This window comes from Cucurbita moschata, unplaced genomic scaffold, assembly GCF_002738365.1.
Source record: "Cucurbita moschata cultivar Rifu unplaced genomic scaffold, Cmos_1.0 Cmo_Scf00062, whole genome shotgun sequence".
NCBI lineage: Eukaryota > Viridiplantae > Streptophyta > Magnoliopsida > Cucurbitales > Cucurbitaceae > Cucurbita > Cucurbita moschata.
The window spans coordinates 236883-261622 of NW_019268578.1; the positions used below are offsets into that span (position 1 = coordinate 236883).

A 24740-nucleotide genomic window follows, 5' to 3' on the forward strand; every position below is an offset into this window, starting at 1 on the left:
AAATCTAAATTACTAGACAAAATTCAAACTCTGATCATTAGTGGGCATAATTTATCATGAATTCATGATGAGCAACTACGGTGAATTGAAGAAGATGAGACGGTTCTAAGTTACAATCACAAAGAGGAAGAGCCAAATTTTGCCACTTCCAAGCGTGTAGCCCCCACCATAATAACTGCAGCAACAGCCTACAGAGCAGCTGCCCCCATGACCCAAATTCCTTCCAAACATCTTGACTAACAGCCCGCAAGAACATTTCAGCAATTCGCCAGCTTCACGACCCTTTCATTAATCACCAAAGGAAGCTTCATCCCAATTGGGTCACCCATATTGTATTCTATTCTTCGTTAAAAATGTTAGCCGTCGTTTTTTACCAGCTCAAGAGTTCAAACAATCGTAACCCAGTGAAATATCAAGACCCTTTCAGTCAACGGCATAACGAGGCGCTCTCTTCGAAGCGGAAATCGGCTTGTTTCTTCTCAGAATCATAATTTCTCAACTGGGTTTTCTTCAATCGGTTTGATTTGGGGTTTGTTTCATCCAAATGAACTCCCGATTTGGGTTTTTGTTATTGGTTTTGATATCTGTTCTTCTGGGTGCTGATTCAAAGTGCCCTAGAACATGCGATGTAGCTTTGGGTTCGTATTTAGTATGGCAGGGAAGCAATTTGAGTTTGATATCCAATCTGTTCGGCGTGCAATCCCCTGATACCATTGTGAGCTACAACAGAGATAAAGTTCCCAACAAAGACACCATTACTAGCGGCGATAGGATCAACATTCCATTCTCCTGCGGCTGTATTAACGATGCTTTTCTGGGTCATATGTTTCAGTACAGGATTAACACTGGAGATAGCTACAATCAAATTGCGACCAAATTCTACGCGGGCTTGACTACGGTGGACATGTTACAGAGATTCAATAATTTTGATGTTAGTCGGCTTCCTATAGATGGAATTTTGAATGTAGTGGTGAACTGTTCTTGTGGGGATCCTGATGTTTCCAAGGATTATGGGTTGTTCATCACTTACCCACTTGGATCAAATGATAGTTGGGCTAATTTGGAACGAGATACAAATATCAGCTCGAATTTGCTGCAGCAGTACAATCAGGGTGTGAATTTCAGCGCAGGAAATTTGATCTTTATTCCAGGCAGAGGTGAGTTTCTTCCCCTTGTTTTCAGTATGATCCTGTTCGTCCAAGATCTTTTGCTGGGTAGAATCATGTAGTTTATGTGTTAGGAATCATGACTCTCCGCAATGATATAATATTGTCCACTTAGAGCTGGCTTTGCTTTCGGTTTTCCCAAAAGGCTTCATACCAATGGAGATATATTCCTTACCTGTAAACCCATGATCATTCCTTAAACTAGACAACATGGGACTCCCTCCCAACGATTCTCAACAATCCTCCCCTTGAACAAAGTACATCATAGAGACTCCCCCAAGGCCTATGGAACCCTCGAACAGCCTCCTCTTAATCGAGGCTCGACTCCTTCTCGGGAGTCTTCGATCTTCGAACAAAGTACACCCTTTGTTTGACACTTGAGTCTTTTGTTTACTACACCTTCAAGGCTCACAATTCTTTGTTCGACATTTGAGGATCCTGTTGACATGGCTAAGTTTAGGGCATGACTCTAATACCATATTAGGAATCACGACTCTCCATAATGATATGATATTGTCCACTTTGAGCCTAAGCTCTCGAGGCTTTGCTTTTGGTTTTCCTAGAAGGTCTCGTACCAATGGAGATGTATTCCTTACTTATAAACCCATGATCATTCCCTAAATTAGTCTTTGACTCCCTGGCTATGTTTGATAACTTGTGTGACAGTATTTTCTTGTTTGCAGATCAAAGTGGCAGCTACCCACCTCTGAACATAAGGTAGTTTCATTATGTTTGTGTTCCTTTTGAGTTAGATATGTGCAACTTTTCTGGTTTCTCAACAGCCCTTTTCTTAATCTTTTGTTCTCTGCAGCACAGGTGCTTTGTCTTTCTTAGATGGGCTTGAAATGATTGTCTTGAGATTGAGGGAAAGAAGCCATTGATGGCCATGTCTGAGTTATTAGAATTGGAACTTGAAGCTCCTTCAATCTTATTGTTCTCTGTTTGTATATGATCAGGACTTGCAGGTGGAGCCATTGCTGGCTTAGTTATTGGTGTAGTTCTTGGGGTCTTACTTGTAGCAGGCGTCGTTTACATCGTCGTTCGAAGGGGGAAGTCGAAAAGGTCTACATTGCTGGTGTCCTCCCAAGATTTATCTTCTCAAGATGGGCATGGTACTCTTTTAACTTTCAAATGTCGTTTTAAAACGGTACGACTGATGATTTATAACTATCGTTTTATAAATCCACTGTTGTATTAGGTCTCGTGACGGGAAGTTCCATGGATAAGTCTACTGAATCAAATGGTCGAGGTGGTGGTATAGCTGCAGTCACAAATATTACTGTGGAAAAATCAGTGGAATTCTCATACGAAGAGCTTGCGAAGGCGACCGATAACTTTAGTTTGGCGAACAAAATCGGTGAAGGTGGTTTTGGATCGGTTTACTATGCAGAACTCAGAGGAGAGGTTTGTTGGTTTATCCCAGTTCATACTAAATTGGCTATGGCTCATAAGTTTAAGTTTCCATTCAAATTCTACTATGGAAGTGCTGGTAGTTTTATAGTTGGTTTTGTAGCTTAAAGATAGCTCAATCTGTTGAGTGATGCTGAAATTTCGCACCGTGTTGTGTACTTCCCGTAGTCTTTAACATCTTCGGTGCTCTACCTTTGAGTTCTATAACTAAGTTGTATGTCTAATGTGCGATCCCACATTGGTTGGGGAGGAGAATGAAACATTCTTTATGGGTGTGGAAGCCTCTCCCTAGTAGATGCGTTTTAAAAACCTTGAGGGGAACCTCCAAAGAGGACAATATCTGCTAGCGGTGAGCTTGGGCTATTACTAGGCGATGTGCCAGTAAGGAGGCTAAGCCCTGAAAGGGGTGGAAATGAGGCGGTGTGGGGAGGTGGATTGAGGGGTCCCACATTGATTGGAGAAAGGAAAGAGTGTCAATGAGGACGTTGGGCCCTGAAGAGGGGTGGATTGTGAGATCCCACATCGGTTGGAGAGGAGAACGAAACATTGTTTATAAGGGTGTGGAAACCTCTCCCTAGTAGACATGTTTTAAAACCTCGAGGAGAAGCCCGAAAGGAAAAATCCAAAGAGGACAATATCTGCTAGCAGTGGGCTTGGACTATTACATCTAATATGCTTCGTTCGTTCTTATTACATTCTCATTTCAAACCCAACCTTTCATCCCTTCACCAATTTTTGTACAGAAAGCAGCAATAAAGAAGATGGATATGGAAGCTACAAGGGAGTTCCTCGCCGAAATTAAAGTTCTAACACGCGTTCACCACTTGAACCTGGTACGTTACTACCTACTTCTAGACTTACATGTTTTCGTAAGAACGATGATACAAAATTTATCAGAATGTGTGTCACATATTAAACTCGAACTCGTAAAACAGGGAAGCCCTCCACGAAATGATCCACCTTTTCTTGTTTACATGATCATTCTTAATCTCAAGTTTCATAAAATGCAGGTGCGTTTGATAGGATATTGTGTTGAGAATTCTCTATTCCTAGTCTATGAGTTCATTGAGAATGGCAATTTAGGCCAACATTTACGTGGCACTGGTGAGTTCACGTGAAAATGGAGAGAAAACTTCACTTTCACTGTGCTGCTTTTGGAGAATTTGATATAACTGGTCACGTTTTCAGGTCGGGATCCGTTGCCCTGGCATACTAGGGTCCAAGTCGCGCTTGATTCAGCTCGAGGTCTTGAGTATATCCATGAGCACACCGTGCCCGTTTATATTCATCGTGATATCAAATCAGCCAATATATTGATTGACAAGAACTTTCATGGAAAGGTAGCTCTCAAGTAATGTAATGTTGAACTGTTTAAACCACCACGGGTTTGCATCTCTTACTCGAAACATATTTTATGCAGGTTGCGGATTTCGGGTTAACCAAGTTGACTGAAGTTGGTAATTCGTCTCTTCCCACTCGTCTTGTGGGCACATTTGGATATATGCCACCGGAGTAAGATGACCTTTTTATGCCTCAGTTTTTAGTTGGAGCGTAACAGTCCAAACCCACTGCTAGCAAATATTGTTCTCTTTGGGCTTTTTTCCTTCCAGGCTTCCTCTCAGGGTTTTAAAACACGTCAACTAGGGAGAGATTTTCACATCTTTATAAAGAATGTTTCGTTACCCTCTCCAACCAATGTGGGATCTCACAATCCACCTCCTTTGGGGCCCAACATCCTCACTGGCACATTACTTGGTGTCTGGCTATGATACCATTTGTAATAGTTCAAGTCCACCGCTAGTAATATTATCCTCTTTGGGCTTTCACTTCCAGGCTTTCCCTCAAGGTTTTAAAACGCGTCCACTAGGGAGAGGTTTCCACAATGTTTCGTTCCCCTCTCCAACCAATATGGGATCTCACATTGATTGTATCTTATTCGTTGATCATTGGTTGGAAGTTTTAGAATCGAGTTTCTAGGTGTTCATCACTCAGTAGTTATTTTCAGCTGGTTCAATCAGCTCCTACTTATAGATTCTGGCTAGTTTTATGTCTTATAACGCTTTGATTGATATCACCTACAGATATGCACAATATGGTGACGTTTCTCCAAAGATCGACGTATATGCTTTTGGTGTCGTTCTTTACGAGCTTATTTCAGCCAAGGAAGCTGTGGTTAAGACAAACAGAGCCAGCGCGATTAACGAGTCAAAAGGCCTCGTCGCTTTGGTGGATACTCTAACCAATTTTTCGTTCTCACTCTCAGAATCCCTTAGCATTACTTATGATGATCCTGCATTTTGCAGTTTGAAGATGTACTGAATCAACCCGACGCAAAGGAGAACCTACACAAACTAGTCGACCCAAGACTCAAAGAGAACTACCCGCTCGATTCGGTTTTCAAGGTAAATGTGACACACCTTTCTGCCATTGCTTCTCGTAAACTGATGCTTGATGTGTGATTGTGAGAATATGGATTTGTTTTGGTTGCAGATGGCTCAACTTGCCAGAGCATGTACACATGAAAATCCACAGCTACGCCCAAGCATGAGATCCATTGTGGTTGCTCTCATGACACTTTCTTCCGCAACAGAAGATTGGGATGTTGGCTCGTTCTACGAAAACCAAGCCCTCGTCAACTTAATGTCGGGAAGGTAGACTCGAGCAGCATAATCATCGCTCGATTCCCACATCTCATGGAAGCCTGTGTAACCTTATAACTTTCTTATTTGATCTCTTTCTGGACAAACATATATGTAAATTCATGTAGTTGAGAATTATGGATTGCCTATGAAAAGGTGCAACAACGTGTCATGTTCTTGAACTTTCGATTTTGTTTCGAACGAGGCCATTAGGCCACAAAGAAGATAACAAATGAGAGTAACATAACTTCATCAATACATTAGTTGCTTTCAACTAATGAACGTTTTCATAGGCTTAACTAAACGGTAATTGACATTTCGATTCTCTAAAGATACCTGAAATAGTTCATTCCGATCTATTCGAGGATGTCGAGTGAAATTTAAGTTACTACCAAAAAATTATATATATATATGAAACGAAAGGCGAGGACGGGAGGAGGTGTTACTCTGCTTGGATGCTGTTTTATGCAGTTTGAATATTTCCTTGTTTTTGAATACGAGACTTAGCAGCCCCCTCTTTCCAGCCCCTTTGGCGAGCCCTTTGCTCCCATGTTGCTGTTAGTCTCTTCTGAGCAGCTAATACTGCTTCAGCTTTCTCTCTTGCTTCTTCACATGTTTCCATCCCAGAATTGCACTTGTCTGCTTCTTTTTGATACTGAGATGTCATCTTCTTCGCCTCGAGCAGAGCCATATCAGCACGGCGATGACTTTCCGAGGCTTCGGCTTCCTTTAACTTCAGCTCCTCTAACAATAGGTCTGCGAAGTTCTTCTCTGTGTCTTGACTCACTTCTGGATCATGCTTAACACAATCTACAAAATGTACGAGTATTTACAGTTCGTTGGAAGAAGTATGGAAGTCGAAAGAAGAAAAATCTAAACCACACCTAAATATTGGATCGTTACTCGTGTTCATCATGATTATTGACCAAACTGAAGTGTCCGTGCTTCTTACAAGCTACTCAAGTTCATCATGGTTATTAACCAAACTTAAGTGTCCGTGCTTCTTTCGAGCTACTCAAGTTCATCGTGATTATTAACCAAACTAAAGTGTCCGTGCTTCTTACGAGCTACTCAAGTTCATCATGATTATGGCCTCACATTTACCATAGGACACTATTTCTAGAGGCACTTGTGAATCTCGACTTTAAAACGTATTAAGAAAGAAATTGATAGATCATTCATGCTCCTTTATCCATTCATGTTGCTACTTCATTTCATGCCTCACCCTTCAACTCAAGAGTTACCGTAACGGCCCAAGCCCACCGCTAGCCGATATTGTCCTCTTTGGGCTTTCCCTTCTGAGCTTCCCCTCAAGCTTTTAAAACGTGTCTGCTAGGGAGAAGTTTCCACACCCTTAAAAAAGAATGTTTCGTTTCCTTCTCTAATCAATGTGGACTCTCACAATCCACTCTCTTCAGGACCTAGCGTCCTCCAACCGATGTGGGATCTCACAGTTACAGCCTAAGAAAAACTCAAGGCGAGCCTACCTCGAAAGGCATTTTTACTGAAAATATTGAAGAACCTATAAATGGAGGAAACATCATCCAATGGCTCTCTTAGAACAATGCAATCTAGTTCATGATCAGTAGAAGAGTTCATATATTGAGATCTTTTACATTGTTTCAATAGTCATGAGGAAGCAGAATCATTATAATCACTTGAGAAAGAAAGTAAAACTAACCTGCAAAGGTAGAGTTCCTCAATTCTGCAGATAAACATAATCAGATAAACAATTAGACCACAATCCATAAACAGAAACCATTTCAAAATTCATAAACCCTAGAATCACATAAAACCGACATTATAATCAGAATCAAAGAACAGGGAACCACAAGAAAACCCCCAAAACACGAGATCTAAGCAAGCGAATCACAAAACTAACAAATCTCCGCCGAAATCAGATGAAACCCAGATGAGATCTAATCGGATCTGAGAATTGGAACGAACAAATTTTGAAGTTACCTTCGGGAATTGAGATGACGGGCTGAGAAGGGCAGTCGCAGAAGCAAGGAGGGCAAGAGGAAGAAGAAGATGAGCGGCTAACGACGGCGAAACCTTCCTTGACATGCCAGTAGAGAGGAGGGCCGAGAATGTAGCCGGCGATAGAGAGGGCGATCAAAGCCAATCCAAGCTTGATGAGCGAGGGATCGCAAGAACGCGCCTGAATTGCCATCGGAGAAAGTGGAAAGGATTTACTGAGAGTGAATAGCGGAATAAATAAACTGGTGATTGGAACGAATCTCTTAATACAAACAAAGAAAAGAATCAGACTTTTAATGAGTATCCAAATCTAACCCCCTCTTCTCAAATTTATTGAAAAAGATCTCTTTTTTTATCTTAGAACAGCTGGACAATGGTTTATAATATCGTGAACTCATTAGTGTTTTTTAATATTTATTCACAAAAGAAAAATATAGATATAATAACAAAATTTAACTTTGAAAAAAAAAAAACAAATTCAATCTTAATTCAAGAGTTGTATTGTGTGCATTATTTGTCGATCCTAAACTTCTCAAGTTTTAGCTTTTCGTTTTCGATTTGGCTTGGCTCCCCACCGCTAGTATTCTATATGTGATGATTTCATGAAGTTGTAGAGATGATTGATTACCTTTCTTGTGGTTGGCTCGGGTTGGCCTCGACCTTACCGCGGTGTGAATCCCTTTGTCAATGTCAAACTTCTTAAGTTTTAGCTTTCATTTTCAATTCGGCTCCCCACCACTTGTCTTCTACATGTGATGATTTGATGAGGTTGTGGAGATGCTTGATTACCTTTAGGCTCGGGTTGACCTCGACCTTATCACGGTTTGAATCTCTTCATCGAAGCCAAACTTCTCAAGCTTTAGCTTTTCGTTTTCGATTCGGCTCCCAACCACTTGTCTTCTACATGTGATGATTTCATGAGGTTGTAGAGATACTTGATTACCTTTGTTATGGTTGGCTCGAGTTGGCCTCGACCTTATCACAAGATTCTAAATGTTATTTATGGCTGTATAAATGGGATTGGGTGGTCTAAGGAAGAACAGCCAAAATCATCATTAAAGGAAGCAAAACAGATTGAACCGTGTGTAAAAGCTATCAACTTGGATTGGTTTTGTACATTTTACTATTTCATGCTGCAGATTCTCAAAGCATAGATAGTTAATGTACAAATACCTTGTAGTCTCAACGTCAAGAGGAGGACATTGGCACCAAATTTTGCATTGGATCTACTCTACTATAAGCTGGGGCCTTCTGAATCCGAGCGTCGGCCATTACTCGTCTTATAACTGCAGCATGACTCCACTTCTCCGCTCCGGCGTTAATACTCGCCAAAGTCACGTACCGTCCGCAATGTCGTGGCTGCATCACAAGCAATCTTCTTCCTACTTCATTTCCCAGTTCAGTGGCTCCATGAATGTTGCAAGCATTCAAAAGGGCTCCCAAAACAGTTGCATCAGGCTGAAATGGCATGGACTCGATGAATTCAGTTGCCTCTCTCAAAAGCCCTGCCTTCCCTAAGAGATCAACCATACAGACATAGTGCTCAGCAATTGGTACAATCGAGAAATCGTTCGACATCGATCGGAATAGCTCCAGCCCCGATTCGACGAGCTTGCCACGAGCACACGCTGTAAGAATCGCAACAAATGTAACCTCGTTAGGACGTATTCCTTCAGCCTTCATTGAAGCAAATAGCTCCAATGCTTCTCTTTCTCTGCCATTGGAGGATAAGGAAGAGATCATTGCATTCCAAGCGCAGAGCTCCCTGTTCTTCATTTGGTTAAAAACTGTTCTTGCACTTCCCAACAATCCCATTTTCCCATAAAAATCCACCAACGCAGTCCCTATAAACACACTCAGCTCACCCTCGTTTCTAATAATGTAAGCATGAATTTCTTTCCCACGACAGAGAACTCCCTCCGCAGCTAAATTAGCACAAGAAGAAAGCACACTCACATACGTAGCTTCATTTGGCTTCACTTCACCATTCATCATCATCATCTCAAAGAACCCAATCGCCTCAAGAAATCGCCCATTCCAACAGAACCCATGAACAATACTTGTCCAAGAAACCACATCACGCTTTTTCATGGACCTAAACTTCAAAACAGCAGAGCCCATGTCTCCATTTTTGACAAACGCATCAAGCAAAGAGTTAAACGCAACAATACAAGGGTCAGTAATTTCATCGAACACCTTACGTGCATTACCCAATTCCCGAAGCTCCGCGTAGAAGCTAACGAACGATGTCAGCACAAATGGATCGCTCACAACGCCAATCTTGACAGCATGTGCGTGGATCAATTTGCCCAGCAAAGGGGAAGAAATGGTGGCGGATTTGATGATTGAGGGGAAAGTATAAGCGTTGGGTTTGGTGCGGTGGGCAAGCATTTGGGTGTAGAGAATTAGCGTGGAGCAAGGCCGATTGAAGCTCAAATAGGCTCTGATCAGAGCGTTATAGAGAAGACTACTGATCCATTTCGGATTCGAGGGAGCTTGGGGTTTGTTCAAGAGATGATCATCGGTGATTAAAAGGGCGTGGATTTGTTGGATTTTAGCTGAGTTCTTGAGGAATCGTTGAAGAAGTTGCAGTAGCCACTCGGACGAGTAATGCATAACACTAAACAAGTGGAGGATTCTTCAAAGAACCCTCATGTCGCTGCCGAGAGTGGCATCGTCACCGCTAGGCGCTCACAATTGTCATGATCTTCCGGGGTGGACGTTAACGAAACAACGTCGTCGTTTAGTGACCCTTTTAACCTTTACTCGTTACTTCCCATTTCTGCCTCATCCGCCAAGCCGTTTGACTTCATATAAAAAGAAAAACCCATCGTTCAATTTCACGCTCTTCCTGTTCTTCTTCAGGGTCACTTCTCAAAGGCTCAACGATCTTCTTCACTGTTCGCAAGCTAAGCTCCTCAGTTTCTCCATGGCTGCTTCTGCCTCGTCCACTTTCAAGAAGATCCAAATTCAGAGGGAGGGCACTGTGAGTTCATTTCGTTTTTTGCTCTTTGATCTTCTCCCTCGGTTTGTTTTTCGCGTTTGATTTGATCTATTGCTAGTTTCTTTATCTGGTATGATTCTATTTGCTGTTTGGTCTTTGGAATAGATTTGTGGCACTGTTTTTGTTTAATGGGTCGGTTTGATTCTTGAGGATAGAGGGAGTTAACCCTATGGCCTGATAAACTCTAGATGATTTAGGGGTTTCTGGATAAAGATTATGGTCTGTGTTGTTGACTATGAATTAGCACTTTCTTTGAATCAAATGAGCATTGCCTTGCTCTGTTCCTTCCATGGAAAGGTGTTTCCATTAGAAATCATGAAATTCTAGGGTATGATATTGTTACTTTGAGCATAAACTCTAATGGCTTTGCTTTTGGTTTCTCCAAAATGGCTCATACCAATAGTGATGCATTCCTTGCCTATAAACCTATGTTTCCTTAATTAGCCAATATGGAACTCCTCTCCCAACAATCCTCAAAAGTTTAGCAGATCGAAATTTGAATCCATAAAACTTTTCACTAAATAATTTTGTAACACCCCAAGCTCACCGCTAGTCGATATTGTCCTTTTTGGACTTTCTCGAGGAGCTTTCCCTCTCGGGCTTTCCCTCAAGGTTTTTAAAATGCGTATGTTAGGGAGAGGTTTCCACACCCTTCTAAAGAATGCTTCGTTTTCCTCCCCAATCGATGTGGAATCTCACAATCCACCTCCTTTGTGCCTCCCTGTTGACACCCGTTCCCTTCTCTAATCGATGTCCCCCCCAATCCACCCACCTTTGGGCCCAATGTCCTTGCTAACACACCACCTCGTGTCCACCCCCCTTCGGGGTTCAGCCTCCTCGCTGGCATATTGCTTGATATCTGGCCCTGATACCATTTGTAACAGCTCAAGCCTACCACTAGCCGATTGTCCTCTTTGGGCTTTCCCTTTCGAGCTTCCCCTCAAAGTTTTTAAAACGCGTCTATTAGGAAGATGTTTCCACTCTTTTAAAGAACGATTCGTTCGTCCCAACTGACGTGGGATCTGACAGGTTTCGAATTTTGTTTTGTTTGGGCAGGAATTTGATGCTTATATTGTGGGGAGAGATGATGCCCCTGGAATTGTTGTGCTTCAAGAATGGTGGGGAGTGGATTATGAAGTCAAGAATCATGCTGTAAAGATCTCTGAGCTTGGTTCTGGTTTCAAAGCACTTATTCCCGAGTATGATGTCTTTTCTCCTTACGATGACAACGACGATGATGTCGATGATACAATTCGTTTACTTAGTTCTGCTGCATTCTACTGATGAACATTTCGTTTTGTGTAATTCTCATATCAGTTTGTATCGAGGTAAGGTTGGGTTAGATACCGCTGAGGCGCAACATCTGATGGATGGTCTTGATTGGCAAGGTGCTGTGAAGGATATACATGCTTCAGTCAACTGGCTCAAGGCTAATGGTTCCAAGAAGGTATTCTACATACTGTTTAGGATACTAATTGACTGTTGTCTAAAATCTTCATAATAAACTTGGATCATGCTAGGTTGGTGTAACTGGATACTGTATGGGGGGTGCTCTCTCCATTGCAAGTGCTGTGTTGATCCCTGAGGTTGATGCCGTTGTTTCATTCTATGGAGTCCCTTCACCAGAGCTTGCAGACCCTGCCCATGCTAAGGCACCCGTTCAAGCTCACTTCGGCGAGCTCGATTCCTTTGTCGGCTTCTCTGACTTGACGGTAGAACCTTTAATATTCCATTTTCTTTCTTCCATGTCATCTCTTAAGAAGTATCTCCATCATATGTTAAGGCATTGCAAGTGCTCGATGCATAATGTTGTTGATTGCTACAGTCTCGTTACCAAATGTGAGATCTCACATCGGTCGGAGAGGGGAACGAATCAATCCTTACAAGGGTGTGGAAACCTCTCCCTAGTAGACGCGTTTTAAAACCATGAGGATGACGGCGATACGTAAACGGGCCAAAGCGGACAATATCTGCTAGTGGTGGGCTTGAGCTGTTATTATTGGTATCAGAGCCAAACACCGGGTGGTGTTCCAGCGAGGATGCTGGGCCCCCAAGGGGGGTGAATTGTGAAATCCCACATCGGTTGGAGAGGGGAACGAAGCATTCCTTATAAGGGTGTGGAAACCTCTGTTAGCGGTGGGCTTGAGCTGATACAATCAGTGTTTGAAGTAAGGCATTGCAAGTGCTCGATACACAATGTTGTTGGTTGCTACGGTCTCGTTACCGAATCTCGCTATTCAAATCCACTTCGTGTTTTCTATTTGGTTAACATATGCTGACAAGAATATGTAGCGATCCGGTGTTTTACGTGATACAATTATACAAGATAAAGGAGTATAATGAGCTCGAGTTCTTTTCAGGCTGCCAAGAAACTGGAGGAAAAGCTAAAAGAATCAGGAGTTCCACATGAGGTGCATATCTATAAAGGAAGTGGACATGCTTTCATGAACCGATCCGAAGAAGGTGTGAAGAGGAGGAAGAACATGGGAATGCTCGACGAGGACGATAACGCAGTCGAACTGGCATGGTCTCGTTTCCAGTCATGGATGTCGCAATACCTCTCAGCTTAAACTGGTTCGTTTTCGGTTCAATTCGCCCTTTTATCTTAATTAGCTTCCTAGTTCATGGCTCATTACATAAGCTTGTTTGCATTCCTGGGCACTGTTTGTTAAACTGGAATCCAACTTCTGAATTGTGTTGCTTTGTGGAGTATGCTTGTTGAAAGTTCATGAATAGAACAATATGGTGTTTGAATTATGAACTCCTATAGGTCCCGAACCGTTCGTTTGTAATAATTTTGTCTCTAAACTTTAAAGTATTATCATTTAGTGCTTAGACTTTAACACGTAACCATTAATCTATCTACTTCAAAATTTGTAACAATTTAATTCTGGTCGAGAAAACACTTAGCTGCCCAAAAAAGGGTTTTGCTCTCGGCCAATTATCGGGTTGTTTTTCGTCAGGGTATCATTGGCAGCTTTCTGTCCGTATTTTAGGGTAGTTCCAAAAAGCTACTCTCTCTTCAATCCCCTAATATCTCCGTAGGAAAGCGTACTAGGAGCTTGTTGCATTGTATATATGAGCTTCAAACCGAAATCCCAATTGAGTCATTGAAAGCATCTATAGAAAGCTAAGTCGCGGTCACTATTGCTCGCCATTAAGTTCAACTCTTTCATAGCCACTCGTAAACATACCCTTATAATTTATTTAGCTATATGTTGTGAATTTATTAAATAAATAGTTTTATTATACCAAGGTATTATCTAACCATATTAAATTTAAAAATAAAGAAAAAATAATTATATTAAAAACTTAGTCAACATAGGGACCAACGCCAGTCAATAAAGTCAACCCTGTCTCCTTCTGTCCACCTCATCTGAACCCATTTCTCACTCTGACTTGGTAAACCAAATTATTATTTTATTTTCTTAATTATTATTTTTCAACCTAAAAAAAAATCTAACTAAATAATTAGTAGGATTTAAATTGGGTTAAATTTAAAAAAAATTAAAAATACAAATTGATTCACGGGTTGATTTTTTTTTTTAGTCAGGCGAACCCGACTAACTCAATTTTCTTTTAAGATTATTATGAAGATTAATTTGACATTTGTTACGATGTTATTGATATATTATGACTTTAAATATTTAATATTTGAGTTTTATGAAATTATATTTATTAATATAATATGTATGGAGGATAGGAAGAATTTTTTGTATATAAACTTCAAGAAATATGTGAAAAAATATTATTGAAATGCTCATAAAATAAATTCAAGTAGTCATTAATATCACATTAAACAAAAATTAAATTGTATTTACATCCCGACTAATTACAATGAAATGCCTTATACAAGCTCAAAGGTACTAATCACCATCCGTCTCACGATTTTAAAACGTGTCAAGGAAAGGTCTCTACACCCTTATAAGGAATGTTAGCATTCCAAACCAATATGAGATCTCACAATCCACTCCCTTGGAACCCAGTGTCCTAGCACACCATTCGGACCTCTCCACACCCTTATAAAGAATATTCGTCTTTCCAACCAATGTGGTATCTCACAATCCACCTCCTTGGGACCCAGTGTCCTAGTACACCACCGGGAACTTGGCTCTGATAGCTCAAACCCACCGCTAGCAATATATTGTCTATTTTTGCCTATTACGTATTGTCGTGAACCTCACAGTTTTAAAACATGATGTTAGGAAGAGGTTTCCACACCCTTATAAGGAATGCTTTGTTCCGCTCTCCAATCAATATGATCGTACAGTTATACAATAACGTTGTTAGATGGATCGTTACGTCAAATTTAATATATATATATATATAAGAAGTAATTAAAAAAAAAAAAGGAAAGAAATTGAAATTATTGGAAAAAAAAGAGAGGATAAATGTAGTTTAAAGTAGTGTATGGTCTTGTTCGTCAAGTCTTACCCTCCAAAATTATAGCCGAGTCCATTGAAACGGTTTGAAAGAGGTGTGTGTTTAAGTGTTCAGAGATTTATGGCCAAAGGAAGTGGACTCTCCATTGATTCAGATCTATTCTCAATTCTCTCCCTCAAAACAACCACCATCTCTCCGCCATGGAAGCCGCCGCCCCTTCTCCTCCTCCTCCTCCTCCCCCCACCGCTACCTTCCACTTTCCGGTCAACCTCAACTCCACCCTCCACGAACCTCCTCCCTCTCCTCCCCCCTCTCCTCCTCCCTCTCCCCCTCCCCCACCGCCCTTCTTCCACTCTCACCGCGCCCTCTTCGACGAAATGAACTTCTTCGCCGCCGATGATAAATCCCGCGTTCTTATCTCCGCCGCTGACTCCAAACTCCGTGCCTCCGACAACCTCAGTCCCACCAAGCTCGAATTTCAAGTAAATGTAGGTCATCCACTGAATTTTCTGGTAATTTTTGTCGAATTTTAGCGATTACCCATTTCAAAAAATGGGATTTTTATTTCAATTATGATTTTTTTTTCTTTTTTTCTTTTGAAATTACAGACTGGGTTGAATCTGTTGACCACGAATTACAGTAGCGATCAATCCATGGTGGACGATGGAATTTCATCGAACCCACAAGACACAAAAACAAAAAACGAGGTGAATTCAGAGAAAAAAAACAGATCAAAATTTCAATTTCTTCGTTTTTTTAATTGAATTTTGTGATGATCATGGTAATTGATCGATCAGAGAGCAGTTCTTCAAGCTGAATTGGAGAGAGTGAACACAGAGAATCAACGGTTAAAAGACACGTTAAATCAAGTCACCAGCAATTACCAATCGCTGCAGATGCAGTTCACAACGCTAATTCAAACCCAGAAGGCAGCCGACGCCGGCGATTCAACTGACGAGAAGGCCGGCGACCAAGAAACGATCCGACACGGCGGTGGCGGAGCGAATAATGGTAATAAGCTGGTGCCGAGGCAGTTTATGGATCTTGGATTGGCTACGAATGCGGACATCGATGAGCCATCGATGTCGTCGTCGGAAGGGAGGAGTGATCGGTCGCCGGGTACCACCGGAGAAGTGGCATCGTCAAAACGACATAGCCCAGATCAAGGTTCGAATTTGGGTTCAAACAAGGCTTCTAAATTCAGTTCTTCGTCCTCCAGTAAAGACGTGGATCAAACTGAAGCTACTATGAGAAAAGCTCGAGTCTCCGTTCGAGCTAGATCGGAAGCACCCATGGTATGACAATTTTAACATAATTAGTTCGATAAAACGAAAAATTAAAACTTTTGTTTGGTTGAACTCTTTAGATAACGGACGGATGTCAATGGCGAAAATACGGACAAAAAATGGCTAAGGGAAACCCTTGTCCTCGAGCTTACTATCGATGCACCATGGCCGCCGGTTGCCCCGTTCGGAAACAAGTAAGTCATACCTTTCTATATCAACAATATATTATATACTCGAATATAACTCAATCAGTTAAGACATATATGCTCAATCAAGAGATCTCAAGTTTGAAATCTCAGCGATATATTTTGATATACTATAGATCGTTAGCTTGAGCTTTGTTTGGAGTGCAAACAAAGCTTCACATTAGCTAGATTCATGAGTGATCATGAGTATATGAGAGCTAATGTTCAAAGTGAGCAATATCAAACTGTGTGATCATGAGTATACGAGAGCTAATGTTCAAAGTGAGCAATATCAGACCGTGTGATCATGAGTATACGAGAGCTAATGTTCAAAGTGAGCAATATTAGACCATGTGATCATGAGTATATGAGAGCTAATGTTCAAAGTGAGCAATATCAGACCGTGTGATCATGAGTAGATCATGAGTATACGAGAGTGAGTTAATGTTCAAAGTGAACAATATCATACCGTTATCGAGAATATGTTTGGTTCATTTTATGGTTTCAAATCTTAATCATATGAAATAAACATGTTTGGTTCTATATATATACATATAGGTACAAAGATGTGCAGAAGACAAGACAATTTTGATAACAACGTACGAAGGCAATCACAACCATCCATTGCCGCCGGCCGCCATGGCAATGGCATCAACAACATCATCAGCGGCTAGAATGCTTCTATCAGGCTCCATGTCAAGTGCCGACGGTTTAATGAACCCAAATTTTCTAGCAAGAACCCTATTGCCATGTTCTTCAAGCATGGCTACAATCTCGGCCTCGGCCCCATTTCCGACGGTCACATTAGACCTAACACAAACCCCGAACCCTTTATTCCAACGACCCGCACCGGGTCACTTCCCGATCCCGTTCGCAGCCGGTCCGACTCAAAGCTTCCCACAAATTTTTGGACATGCCCTATACAATCAATCAAAATTCTCCGGCCTCCAAATGTCGAAGGATATAGAAGGGCCTACGCCTCCTCCTCCGTCGCAAAATCCATTGGCCGACACGTTGAGCGCGGCGAGTGCGGCGATCGCTTCCGACCCGAATTTCATTGCGGCGTTGGCTTCGGCGATGACGTCGTTGATCGGCGGATCGCATCATCAAAAGGAGAATGGAAATGGAAATGGGAATGGGAATAATAATAATGTTGATAATAACACAACAAGCAACTCCCAACAGTAACATCAAGAACATCAAGAACATCAATATGATTCAAAGGTTGTTGCCAATTTCAGACCCATAAAAAGAACTCATTTTTTTTTGGTGTAGTTAGCAATTTAAACTATAGATTTGTTCTTGAGGATTTATTATATATACATATTTTATTATTTTTAATAATATCAAACCCTCGATTCTTTTTTCCACAGTTTCAAAAGTATAAAAAAATGATTTTGATTGATTGATGATCGTTAGTTGACTTAGACTTATCGATATGTTGATGTGGTCGTTAACATGTTTGTCCAATTTTGTTTAAGGTTGTCGTTCATTTGTGTTTTTGTTCACATTCGTACTTGATTGAATGGTTCGACCATTCCTAGGATGTGAAAGGGTCGAGTCAGATATGAAATAAATGCTTATTTTGAATTTGGATCCTCACTTGTTTCAATGTATAAAGGAACCTCAAAACGATGACAATGTATATTGAATAACAATAAAGTAGAGAGTGTCGAACCCAACAGTAGTGAGTGTTGGCACCATCACACCAAAAGTAATGCTTGCTAGAGAAGAAGAGAGAGAAAATAATACCGTGAGGCTGACAACGACACATAACGGGCTACTAGCCGTGAGCTTAAGCTATTACAGTGGTATCAGAGCCAGACATCGAATGGTGTGCCAGCGAGGACGCTGGCCCCCAAGGAGGTGGATTATGAGATCCCACATCGGTTGGAGAGATGAACGAAACATTCCCTGGTAGACACGTTTTAAAACTGTGAGACTGACGACGATACGTAACGGGCTAAAACAGACAATATCTAATAGCGGTGAGCTTGGGTTATCACGGTCCAATCAGCCAAAATGGAAACTAACTTCAAAGTTTGATCAATCTGTTAACCAAGATACCAACATTTCGTTACGTCGACTCATGAATAAAGACTTTAAAGTTGTAGAGACCAAATAGATATGAATGTTTAAGCTTACGAGTCGGCATGATGTCGGAGTAGATCCAAGAAAGCAAAAGGTATTAATAAAAGAATGGAATTACGTGCAGCAAATGGCAATGAAAGGCAAAACAAATGAAAGGGAGTCAAACAAATCGTCTCGTTAATGAGAAGAAGACTAAGTCCTGTGTAAAAGATAAGCATTTTAAGGCTACAGAAAGCAACCTTCTTCTTGTCAACTTCCAACTGTCTTTTTTAAAGCCTCCTAATAATACACTCACAAATGTCAGTTTCTACACTTTTTTTCTCCCATTTTCTCATATTTCTTAGTTTCGGGTCGACCTAAACTCTATTTTAAAGTTGAAAATTTGATGAACGGTTGAGCTGTTAGAGACAAGTGATGTGAGATTCCACATCGGTTGGAGAGAAAAACGAAACATTCGTTACGAAGGTGTGAAAACCTCTCTTAGTAGATAGATTTTAAAGCCGTGAGGCTGACACTAATACTTAATGGGTTAAAGCAAATAATATCTACTAACCGTGACAATGATACTTAATGGGTTAAAACGAACGATAAACGATACTTAATGGGTTAAAGTTGACAATATTTACTAGCAGTGTGTCTGGGTTGTTACAAGTGACCTCCCGATGCTATTATATTATCCACTTGAGCCCTTGTAATTTTGTTTTGGTTCTCAAAAAGTTTCGTACCTATACCCGTACCTTAGTGTCCTTACTTGTATACTCATAATTGGGCCTTAACTAGTTATATGGGCTTTACAAACCCACCTTGTAGCTTACTAACTTCCTTTTTAAAAATACCCGACAAGTGTCTTCATTTTGAGTCTAAAACGTGTAATTAAATACAACACGATTTATGCTAACATGTTATACGGAGACCGAAAACTGTAAGGTATTAAGGAAGAATCATCTCTCTATAAAGACGAAGATTCTATTCCTAAGAAATTGGATGAGCATTAGAGCCATTGAGGTGTAGCAAACACCTATACATTTGAGTGAGCTAAGACTGTTTATAGGGTCGGTGAACTATTACCAAAGATTTACGGTAACTCAAAAATCTCCTAAACTAAAGGACACACAGACCGAAATATGTTAGAGGGACTCACGTTGGTTTGTGGGGATAATTTTCATCGAAATGTGACCATGTTGTAAGAGATGTAGGGGAATGCTATGGCACATAGGTCCGAGTCCAAATTCTAAATCTCGAGCATTTGGTGTTATAATAAACATAAATGGTGAGAGTTTGGTGGTATAATTTCAACTTAAACTAAAAGATTCTACCAATAAAATAGTTTGGCAACAACTTATATAAAATTAAATAATTATTTCTTTTTAACTCCCAACCAATCTTCTCCCTTTATTCTTAATTCCCTAATAATTTTATTAAAAAATTAAATTAATAAAAATATCTCCAAATTTAAATTTAATTAAATTTATTCTTTTTTTTTAAATATTTTTATGAAAAAAAATTTAATATTCTAATTTTTTTATTGGATTAGTGACGTGAACCATTCAAATAGAATTTACTTCCAACCTTCTATTTTCACGTTATTTTATTATTATTATTATTATTATTATTAAAAAAAAATCTTATTTAGCTGTAAAAGACGCTACATTAATAACTAAAATCTCATAAAATTTAAATATCCAATATCTACACGCCACAAACTATATTACTAACATGAGTAGGATAGGGTTAGGTTGTAACCCTATTTTCGAGTTAGTTCGGTTGACTAGACTAAAAAATGTCAACTCACAACCTGAACTAAATTTTTTTATTTTTTAAAAATTAATCCCAAATAAAAAAAAAAAATCTAACCCATTTGAGTTGCGTAGTCCTGATTGATCCGGTTATCATGTCATATAGACTTTTATTTTGATAATTTTATTAGTATAATTTTATTTTTTATCTCCTGATTTCTAACATTTTCTCGCTCCAATTCAAATCACTAGATTCTAACCGTGAATAAAGTGAATAAAAAGACAAACTTGATAAATTTTTGTATGGAATTGTTATAGCAAGCATGAACAGGAATAAACATTGACCGAGTTGACCCGAGTTTTACATATTTAGGATGTCTAAAGGTACCGTTGACGTGAAATGATTATAAAGATTCTTCTTTCTCGATCACAGTATCTATAGTATTATTTCTTTTTCAGTCGAATCCTAATTCCATTTTGTTTCTTATAGTCATCGAGCCTGATGGACTCGTTTCTTTTCTAATCTTTTTAAAATTATAATATTAAAAAAAAAAAATTAAGCAAAGCAATGGGGAAATAAAATAAAATAAAATAAGAATACTTAAAAGTCACGCATTAATTAAGGTTTTGGAAGCATTATATTGCTTAGGTCCAACTAACATAACTAATATCAAAAACCATCCAAATTTAGGGTTTGTTAGCTTTTGAAATTACTCCAATTTTTAGTTGCAGCAGCTAACCACCATCACCACCACCACCGCCACCGTCACAACCGCCGCCACCGCCGCCGTCACTAATGATTTGTCAAAGTTGTAATAATGAATTAAGTACTAAATTTTGTGAATTATTGCTCTTAATTCAATACCCACCTTTAACTTTAATTTTAATTTTAATTTCAATTTCAATTTCAATTTCAATTTTAATTTTAATTTGGTTTTGTTTGCTTTACTTAGGGTTTATCAATTATATAATTAAGTTTGGTCAATTCATTACAAGACAAAAAGTACTAAATAAATAATAGATATAAGTAACTTTTTCTTTTTATTAAATTATTCTTATAAATATAAGCGAAATAGACAATTTGAGCCACGCTCGTTACTGAGTCAATTGTAACGTCCAATATTTTCAAGTAATTAATATTTATTTAAAGATTAATTTGAGAAACGTCTTGTGACCTACTGCTCGAACAATCCCAAATTAGGTTACCAATAGTCTAAAAAAACTAATATATTATAAGTTTGATCCTATTTCAAACACAACCCAATAAAAAACTCGAGGTTTGACTTTGATACACTCAAAGTCAACATAGCGTATCACGATGGTTCAAATGTCTATTATATTTCAATTTATTTTAAAAAGTATTTTTCTAAAGACTCCAAATAAAATATTTTAATTACTTTTTTTTTTCACGAACATGCATATAAATCCGACATGGTTTATTACATCTAGGACGAGTCATAACTCTAGTTCATGATTTAAAATTTTGTACTAAAAATGTAATTTAACTTCTATTTAAAGTTGAAATCTTGATACTCTAAAAGGGGAAATAAATCTATTAATTTTGTGTAAATCAATGAATAGTTGGTGGACTAATAGTTGAAGCCTTCCATAATGGTTGGCCAAGAAAAAAAAAACATGTCCGAATTGATGGTTGACCTCGGATTATTCAACCTAATAAATATATTACCAAGTAGGTTTCGAAGTTTAGCAGGTCGCGCACGAGATTACTTCGATGTTGAGTCGAGGAATGCGAACCAGGTGAATATGGCAGACCTACGAAGTCACTCGAGAAGTACTTTAAATTCATTGTTTTCGAGTCAACAACTGAACCCACTTTAAGTGAAAGATAATATCTCCGTACTGAAATAAAAAAAACACAGATTATTTAGTCTATGATCGATCTCGAGAATTTTAACGGTAAATTTTTTTTTTTTTAATTTAGAGTTTAGGGTTTAGGTTAAAATCTTCCACTTTCCCATCTAAAGTCACTTCAATTCTTCATATACCAAATTCCCAACGTACGTGCAGTCCATTGAACCAATGAGAACTCGAGTTCCCACGTGCGAACCAACAACTATTCTCTAAAATCGAAACGTGTAATTTTCAAACCAAAATAGTCAACTCTCTACAAAAACGTAGACTGCCAAGTCAGCATTCCCAATGCCAACTATAAAAACCCTCCCTTTGTCCCAATTTCACCAAGAGTCTCTACAATGACCTGGACCCGACTCGCCGCCGTCGGCCAGGGCTCCTCCGCCACCGTCTACCTTGCCTCCGCCGCCCCTGCCGGAGACGTTTTTGCTGTCAAGTCCGCCGAGCTTCCCGAATCGGAGTTCTTGAAAACAGAGCAGAGGATTCTTTCTTCTTTGTCCCACCCTTCCATTGTGAGCTACAGGGGATTCGATGTAACGAGAGAGAATGGGAAGCTGATGTATAATCTCTTCATGGAGTACGCCACCGGCGGTACACTCGCCGACGAAATTCTCCGGTGCGGCGGCTGGATTAAAGAGACGGCGGCGGGATTCTACACGCGTGAAATTGTGAAAGGATTGGAGTATTTGCACAAAAGGGGTTTGGTGCATTGTGATATTAAAGCTAAGAATATTTTAATCGGGGAAGATGGTTTGAAGATCGCGGATTTCGGATGCTCGAAATGGGTTAATGAACCGGCGGCTATCGGTGGAACGCCGATGTTCATGGCGCCGGAAGTAGCACGTGGGGAAAAACAGGGGATTTCCTCTGACATTTGGTCACTTGGGTGTACTTTAATCGAAATGGTCAACGGTGCTCCACCGTGGCCAACCGACGGCGACCCAGTTTCAGTACTGTACCGGATAGGATATTCCGGCGAGTCGCCGGAAATTCCAAGCTTTCTATCGGAGAAAGCGAAGGATTTTCTGGGAAAATGCTTGAGAAGAAACCCAACAGAACGCTGGAGCACGAGCCAGCTTCTTGAACATCCATTCTTAGAGGACACGAATTCTGAGTGGTTCGAGGAATCCAAGGAATTAGATTCAAATTCTCCGACAAGTATCTTGGATCAAGGCGTTTGGAATTCGCAAAGTGAGCTGAAAACAGAGGAATGGGACGACGACAGAATCAGACGGCTGTCGATGTTCCGATGGGAAATCAAGTGGGAATCGGACGGTGAGAATTGGATGACGATCAGAGGAAGGTGCGTGGACGGTGAAGATGAGGCGGAATCCATTAGTGGGCAAACCAAAAGCTTGGAATTGTTTGATAGAACAGTTAGGTTTAGAGTAAGTGATGATGTAATTAGTGATCTTGTTTCATTAATTAGTTGAGTTTGGTAGATTTTGAGGAATACCCACATTAACATATGACATAATGATTTAATCTAAATCTTTAATACCTTAAAAAGAATGAAACTTGGGTGCTAGGAGCTCTTCATAACTCCTAATAAAGGGGAATGAATTTGCTTTGGTCCCTATTTATGCGTATGGAGTAAAGGGTAAGTAACCAAAAAGGACATGTTTTAGTTATCGAACATGAAGGGGGTTTGGCCTATTATGTATTGTCGTCGGCCTCACAGTTTTAAAATGCGTCTATAAGGGAGAGATTATCATACCCTCGTAGGAATCTTTCACTCTCCTCCCCTCTTGAGAGCCCAACGTCCTTGTTGACATACTGAATGGTGTCTGACTTTAATATCACATGTAACAGCTTTCCACCGTGAGTAGATATTGTTTGTTTTAGTCCATTATGTATCGTCGTCAGCCTCGCGATTTTTCACCTACTGATACACTAGGGAGAGGTTTAAAACACGTCACCGTTTTAGTCCACTGGAGTGAGAGGAAAATGACAGCTTTGATTAAAATGAGAGAAAAACACGTGGCGGGTCTTTAGGATTGGGCCGATTTGCCTGATATGGGCTTTTATAATATAGTTTTGTTTGGGCTGGTACGATCCGGCCCAACCCAACTATTCTTGTATGAGTTTCAAAGGGGAATCCACATTCGGTGATGCTTTCCTACAAGACAACAAGCCTTCCCATTTATATCTAGAATGATTGGATTATCCACTTTTTTAAGTTAATTTTATATGATTTTAATTAACCGTCGACATTTGTAAAATGTTCGTGTAACAACTCAAGCCCATTTCTAGTAGATATTATCCGTTTTGACCCGTTACGTATCGTTGTTAATCTCACAGCTTTAAAACACGTATGTTAGGGAGAAGTTTCCACATCCTTATAACGAATGATTGGTTCCCTTCTTCAATTGACGTGGGATCTCACTATGTGTGGAAACCTCTCCCTAACATACACATTTTAAAACTGTGAGGTAACGACGATATGTACCAAAACGAACAATATCTACTAGCGGTGGACTTGAGTTGTTACAAATGGTATCATAGCCAAACACTGGACGGTGCACCATCGAGGACGCTGGGCCCTCAAAGGAAGTGGATTGTGAGATCCCACATCGGTTGGAGAGGGGAACGAGACATTCTTTATAATGGTGTACATTTTCCATGTGTTTTAAAACCGTGAGACTGACAGCGTAACTGACCAAAAAGAACAATATCAGTTAGCGGTGGACTTGAGCTGTTATAGTTTGAGTCAACTTACATGCAGTTTGACTATTTTTTTAAGAATAATTGTTTTGTCTAACTATATCTAATCGTTAAAAACTTGATCAGATTTCTATACGAATTGTTTTAGGTTAAGAAATCGTTTCGAATTAATCTTGCTCGTGGATTTTACTATTTTTAGCGTTTAGAAAAATAAAACGATAACTTAATTTATAGAAAGCCACCTTCCAAGTTACTTTAACTCGAAGATTTCATTAATAATAGCATTCGATATTGACTTTTCCAAAAAAAAAAAAAAAAAAAAAA

At 39.8% G+C, this 24740-nt stretch overlaps 6 protein-coding genes across 11 annotated transcripts; 4 read left to right on the plus strand and 2 right to left on the minus strand.

Moving 5' to 3' along the window:
• The first annotated feature begins 202 nt into the window (after positions 1-202).
• LOC111437114 (lysM domain receptor-like kinase 3) lies at positions 203-5397 on the plus strand. The gene is made up of 12 exons (XM_023074951.1): positions 203-1157; positions 1850-1883; positions 1978-1982; positions 2123-2278; positions 2365-2570; positions 3320-3409; positions 3587-3680; positions 3765-3916; positions 3997-4088; positions 4658-4802; positions 4880-4978; positions 5067-5397. The coding sequence occupies exons 1-12, from the start codon at positions 545-547 to the stop codon at positions 5229-5231; spliced, it is 1851 nt and encodes a 616-aa protein (XP_022930719.1). The 5' UTR covers positions 203-544; the 3' UTR covers positions 5232-5397.
• On the minus strand, positions 5387-7941 carry LOC111437126. Of its 4 annotated transcripts, XM_023074968.1 has the most exons (4): positions 7824-7941; positions 7178-7410; positions 6897-6920; positions 5387-6025 (listed from the first exon to the last, which is right to left on the minus strand). In XM_023074968.1, exons 2-4 carry the CDS (start codon positions 7386-7388, stop codon positions 5679-5681), a joined length of 582 nt encoding a protein of 193 aa, XP_022930736.1. In that variant the 5' UTR covers positions 7389-7410; positions 7824-7941; the 3' UTR covers positions 5387-5678. The 4 variants fall into 4 exon arrangements, with proteins under 4 accessions (XP_022930736.1, XP_022930738.1, XP_022930737.1 ...); XM_023074970.1 differs by lacking the exon at positions 6897-6920; XM_023074969.1 differs by lacking the exon at positions 7824-7941 and having other exon boundaries at positions 7178-7519.
• LOC111437118 (putative pentatricopeptide repeat-containing protein At1g10330) lies at positions 7832-9896 on the minus strand. 2 transcript variants are annotated; one of them, XM_023074959.1, is made up of 2 exons: positions 8374-9896; positions 7832-7860 (listed from the first exon to the last, which is right to left on the minus strand). In XM_023074959.1, the coding sequence occupies exon 1, from the start codon at positions 9809-9811 to the stop codon at positions 8384-8386; it is 1428 nt and encodes a 475-aa protein (XP_022930727.1). In that variant the 5' UTR covers positions 9812-9896; the 3' UTR covers positions 7832-7860; positions 8374-8383. The 2 variants fall into 2 exon arrangements, with proteins under 2 accessions (XP_022930727.1, XP_022930726.1); XM_023074958.1 differs by lacking the exon at positions 7832-7860 and adding an exon at positions 8078-8170 and having other exon boundaries at positions 8369-9896.
• A 130-nt stretch (positions 9897-10026) lies between these two features.
• On the plus strand, positions 10027-13047 carry LOC111437122 (protein usf). The gene is made up of 5 exons (XM_023074962.1): positions 10027-10181; positions 11256-11398; positions 11517-11646; positions 11720-11911; positions 12560-13047. Exons 1-5 carry the CDS (start codon positions 10125-10127, stop codon positions 12767-12769), a joined length of 732 nt encoding a protein of 243 aa, XP_022930730.1. The 5' UTR covers positions 10027-10124; the 3' UTR covers positions 12770-13047.
• A 1606-nt stretch (positions 13048-14653) lies between these two features.
• Positions 14654-17391, plus strand: LOC111437115 (probable WRKY transcription factor 31). Of its 2 annotated transcripts, none has more exons than XM_023074952.1 (5): positions 14654-15094; positions 15191-15289; positions 15380-15877; positions 15949-16062; positions 16612-17391. In XM_023074952.1, exons 1-5 carry the CDS (start codon positions 14783-14785, stop codon positions 17239-17241), a joined length of 1653 nt encoding a protein of 550 aa, XP_022930720.1. In that variant the 5' UTR covers positions 14654-14782; the 3' UTR covers positions 17242-17391. The 2 variants fall into 2 exon arrangements, with proteins under 2 accessions (XP_022930720.1, XP_022930721.1); XM_023074953.1 differs by having other exon boundaries at positions 14654-15070.
• Positions 17392-22064: 4673 nt separating this feature from the next.
• Positions 22065-23205, plus strand: LOC111437119 (mitogen-activated protein kinase kinase kinase 18-like). The gene has a single exon (XM_023074960.1). It carries the CDS (start codon positions 22094-22096, stop codon positions 23183-23185), a length of 1092 nt encoding a protein of 363 aa, XP_022930728.1. The 5' UTR covers positions 22065-22093; the 3' UTR covers positions 23186-23205.
• The last annotated feature ends 1535 nt before the right edge of the window (positions 23206-24740 follow it).

Bases quoted from the DNA above. Each gene is read 5' to 3' on its own strand.
- LOC111437115 (XM_023074952.1), top strand. From the start codon at position 14,783: ATGGAAGCCGCCGCCCCTTCTCCTCCTCCTCCTCCTCCCCCCACCGCT. The intron at 15,290-15,379 runs GTGAATTCAGAG...TTGATCGATCAG, and splicing joins ACACAAAAACAAAAAACGAG to AGAGCAGTTCTTCAAGCTGA. The intron at 15,878-15,948 runs GTATGACAATTT...TGAACTCTTTAG, and splicing joins CTAGATCGGAAGCACCCATG to ATAACGGACGGATGTCAATG.
- LOC111437119 (XM_023074960.1), top strand. From the start codon at position 22,094: ATGACCTGGACCCGACTCGCCGCCGTCGGCCAGGGCTCCTCCGCCACC.
- LOC111437118 (XM_023074959.1), bottom strand. From the start codon at position 9,811: ATGCATTACTCGTCCGAGTGGCTACTGCAACTTCTTCAACGATTCCTC.
- LOC111437114 (XM_023074951.1), top strand. From the start codon at position 545: ATGAACTCCCGATTTGGGTTTTTGTTATTGGTTTTGATATCTGTTCTT. The intron at 3,410-3,586 runs GTACGTTACTAC...CATAAAATGCAG, and splicing joins GCGTTCACCACTTGAACCTG to GTGCGTTTGATAGGATATTG. The intron at 3,917-3,996 runs GTAGCTCTCAAG...TATTTTATGCAG, and splicing joins ACAAGAACTTTCATGGAAAG to GTTGCGGATTTCGGGTTAAC.
- LOC111437122 (XM_023074962.1), top strand. From the start codon at position 10,125: ATGGCTGCTTCTGCCTCGTCCACTTTCAAGAAGATCCAAATTCAGAGG. The intron at 11,647-11,719 runs GTATTCTACATA...GGATCATGCTAG, and splicing joins AGGCTAATGGTTCCAAGAAG to GTTGGTGTAACTGGATACTG. The intron at 11,912-12,559 runs GTAGAACCTTTA...AGTTCTTTTCAG, and splicing joins TCGGCTTCTCTGACTTGACG to GCTGCCAAGAAACTGGAGGA.
- LOC111437126 (XM_023074968.1), bottom strand. From the start codon at position 7,388: ATGGCAATTCAGGCGCGTTCTTGCGATCCCTCGCTCATCAAGCTTGGA. The intron at 6,921-7,177 runs GTAACTTCAAAA...GTTTATCTGCAG, and splicing joins CGTCATCTCAATTCCCGAAG to AATTGAGGAACTCTACCTTT. The intron at 6,026-6,896 runs GTTAGTTTTACT...TACATTTTGTAG, and splicing joins GAGGAACTCTACCTTTGCAG to ATTGTGTTAAGCATGATCCA.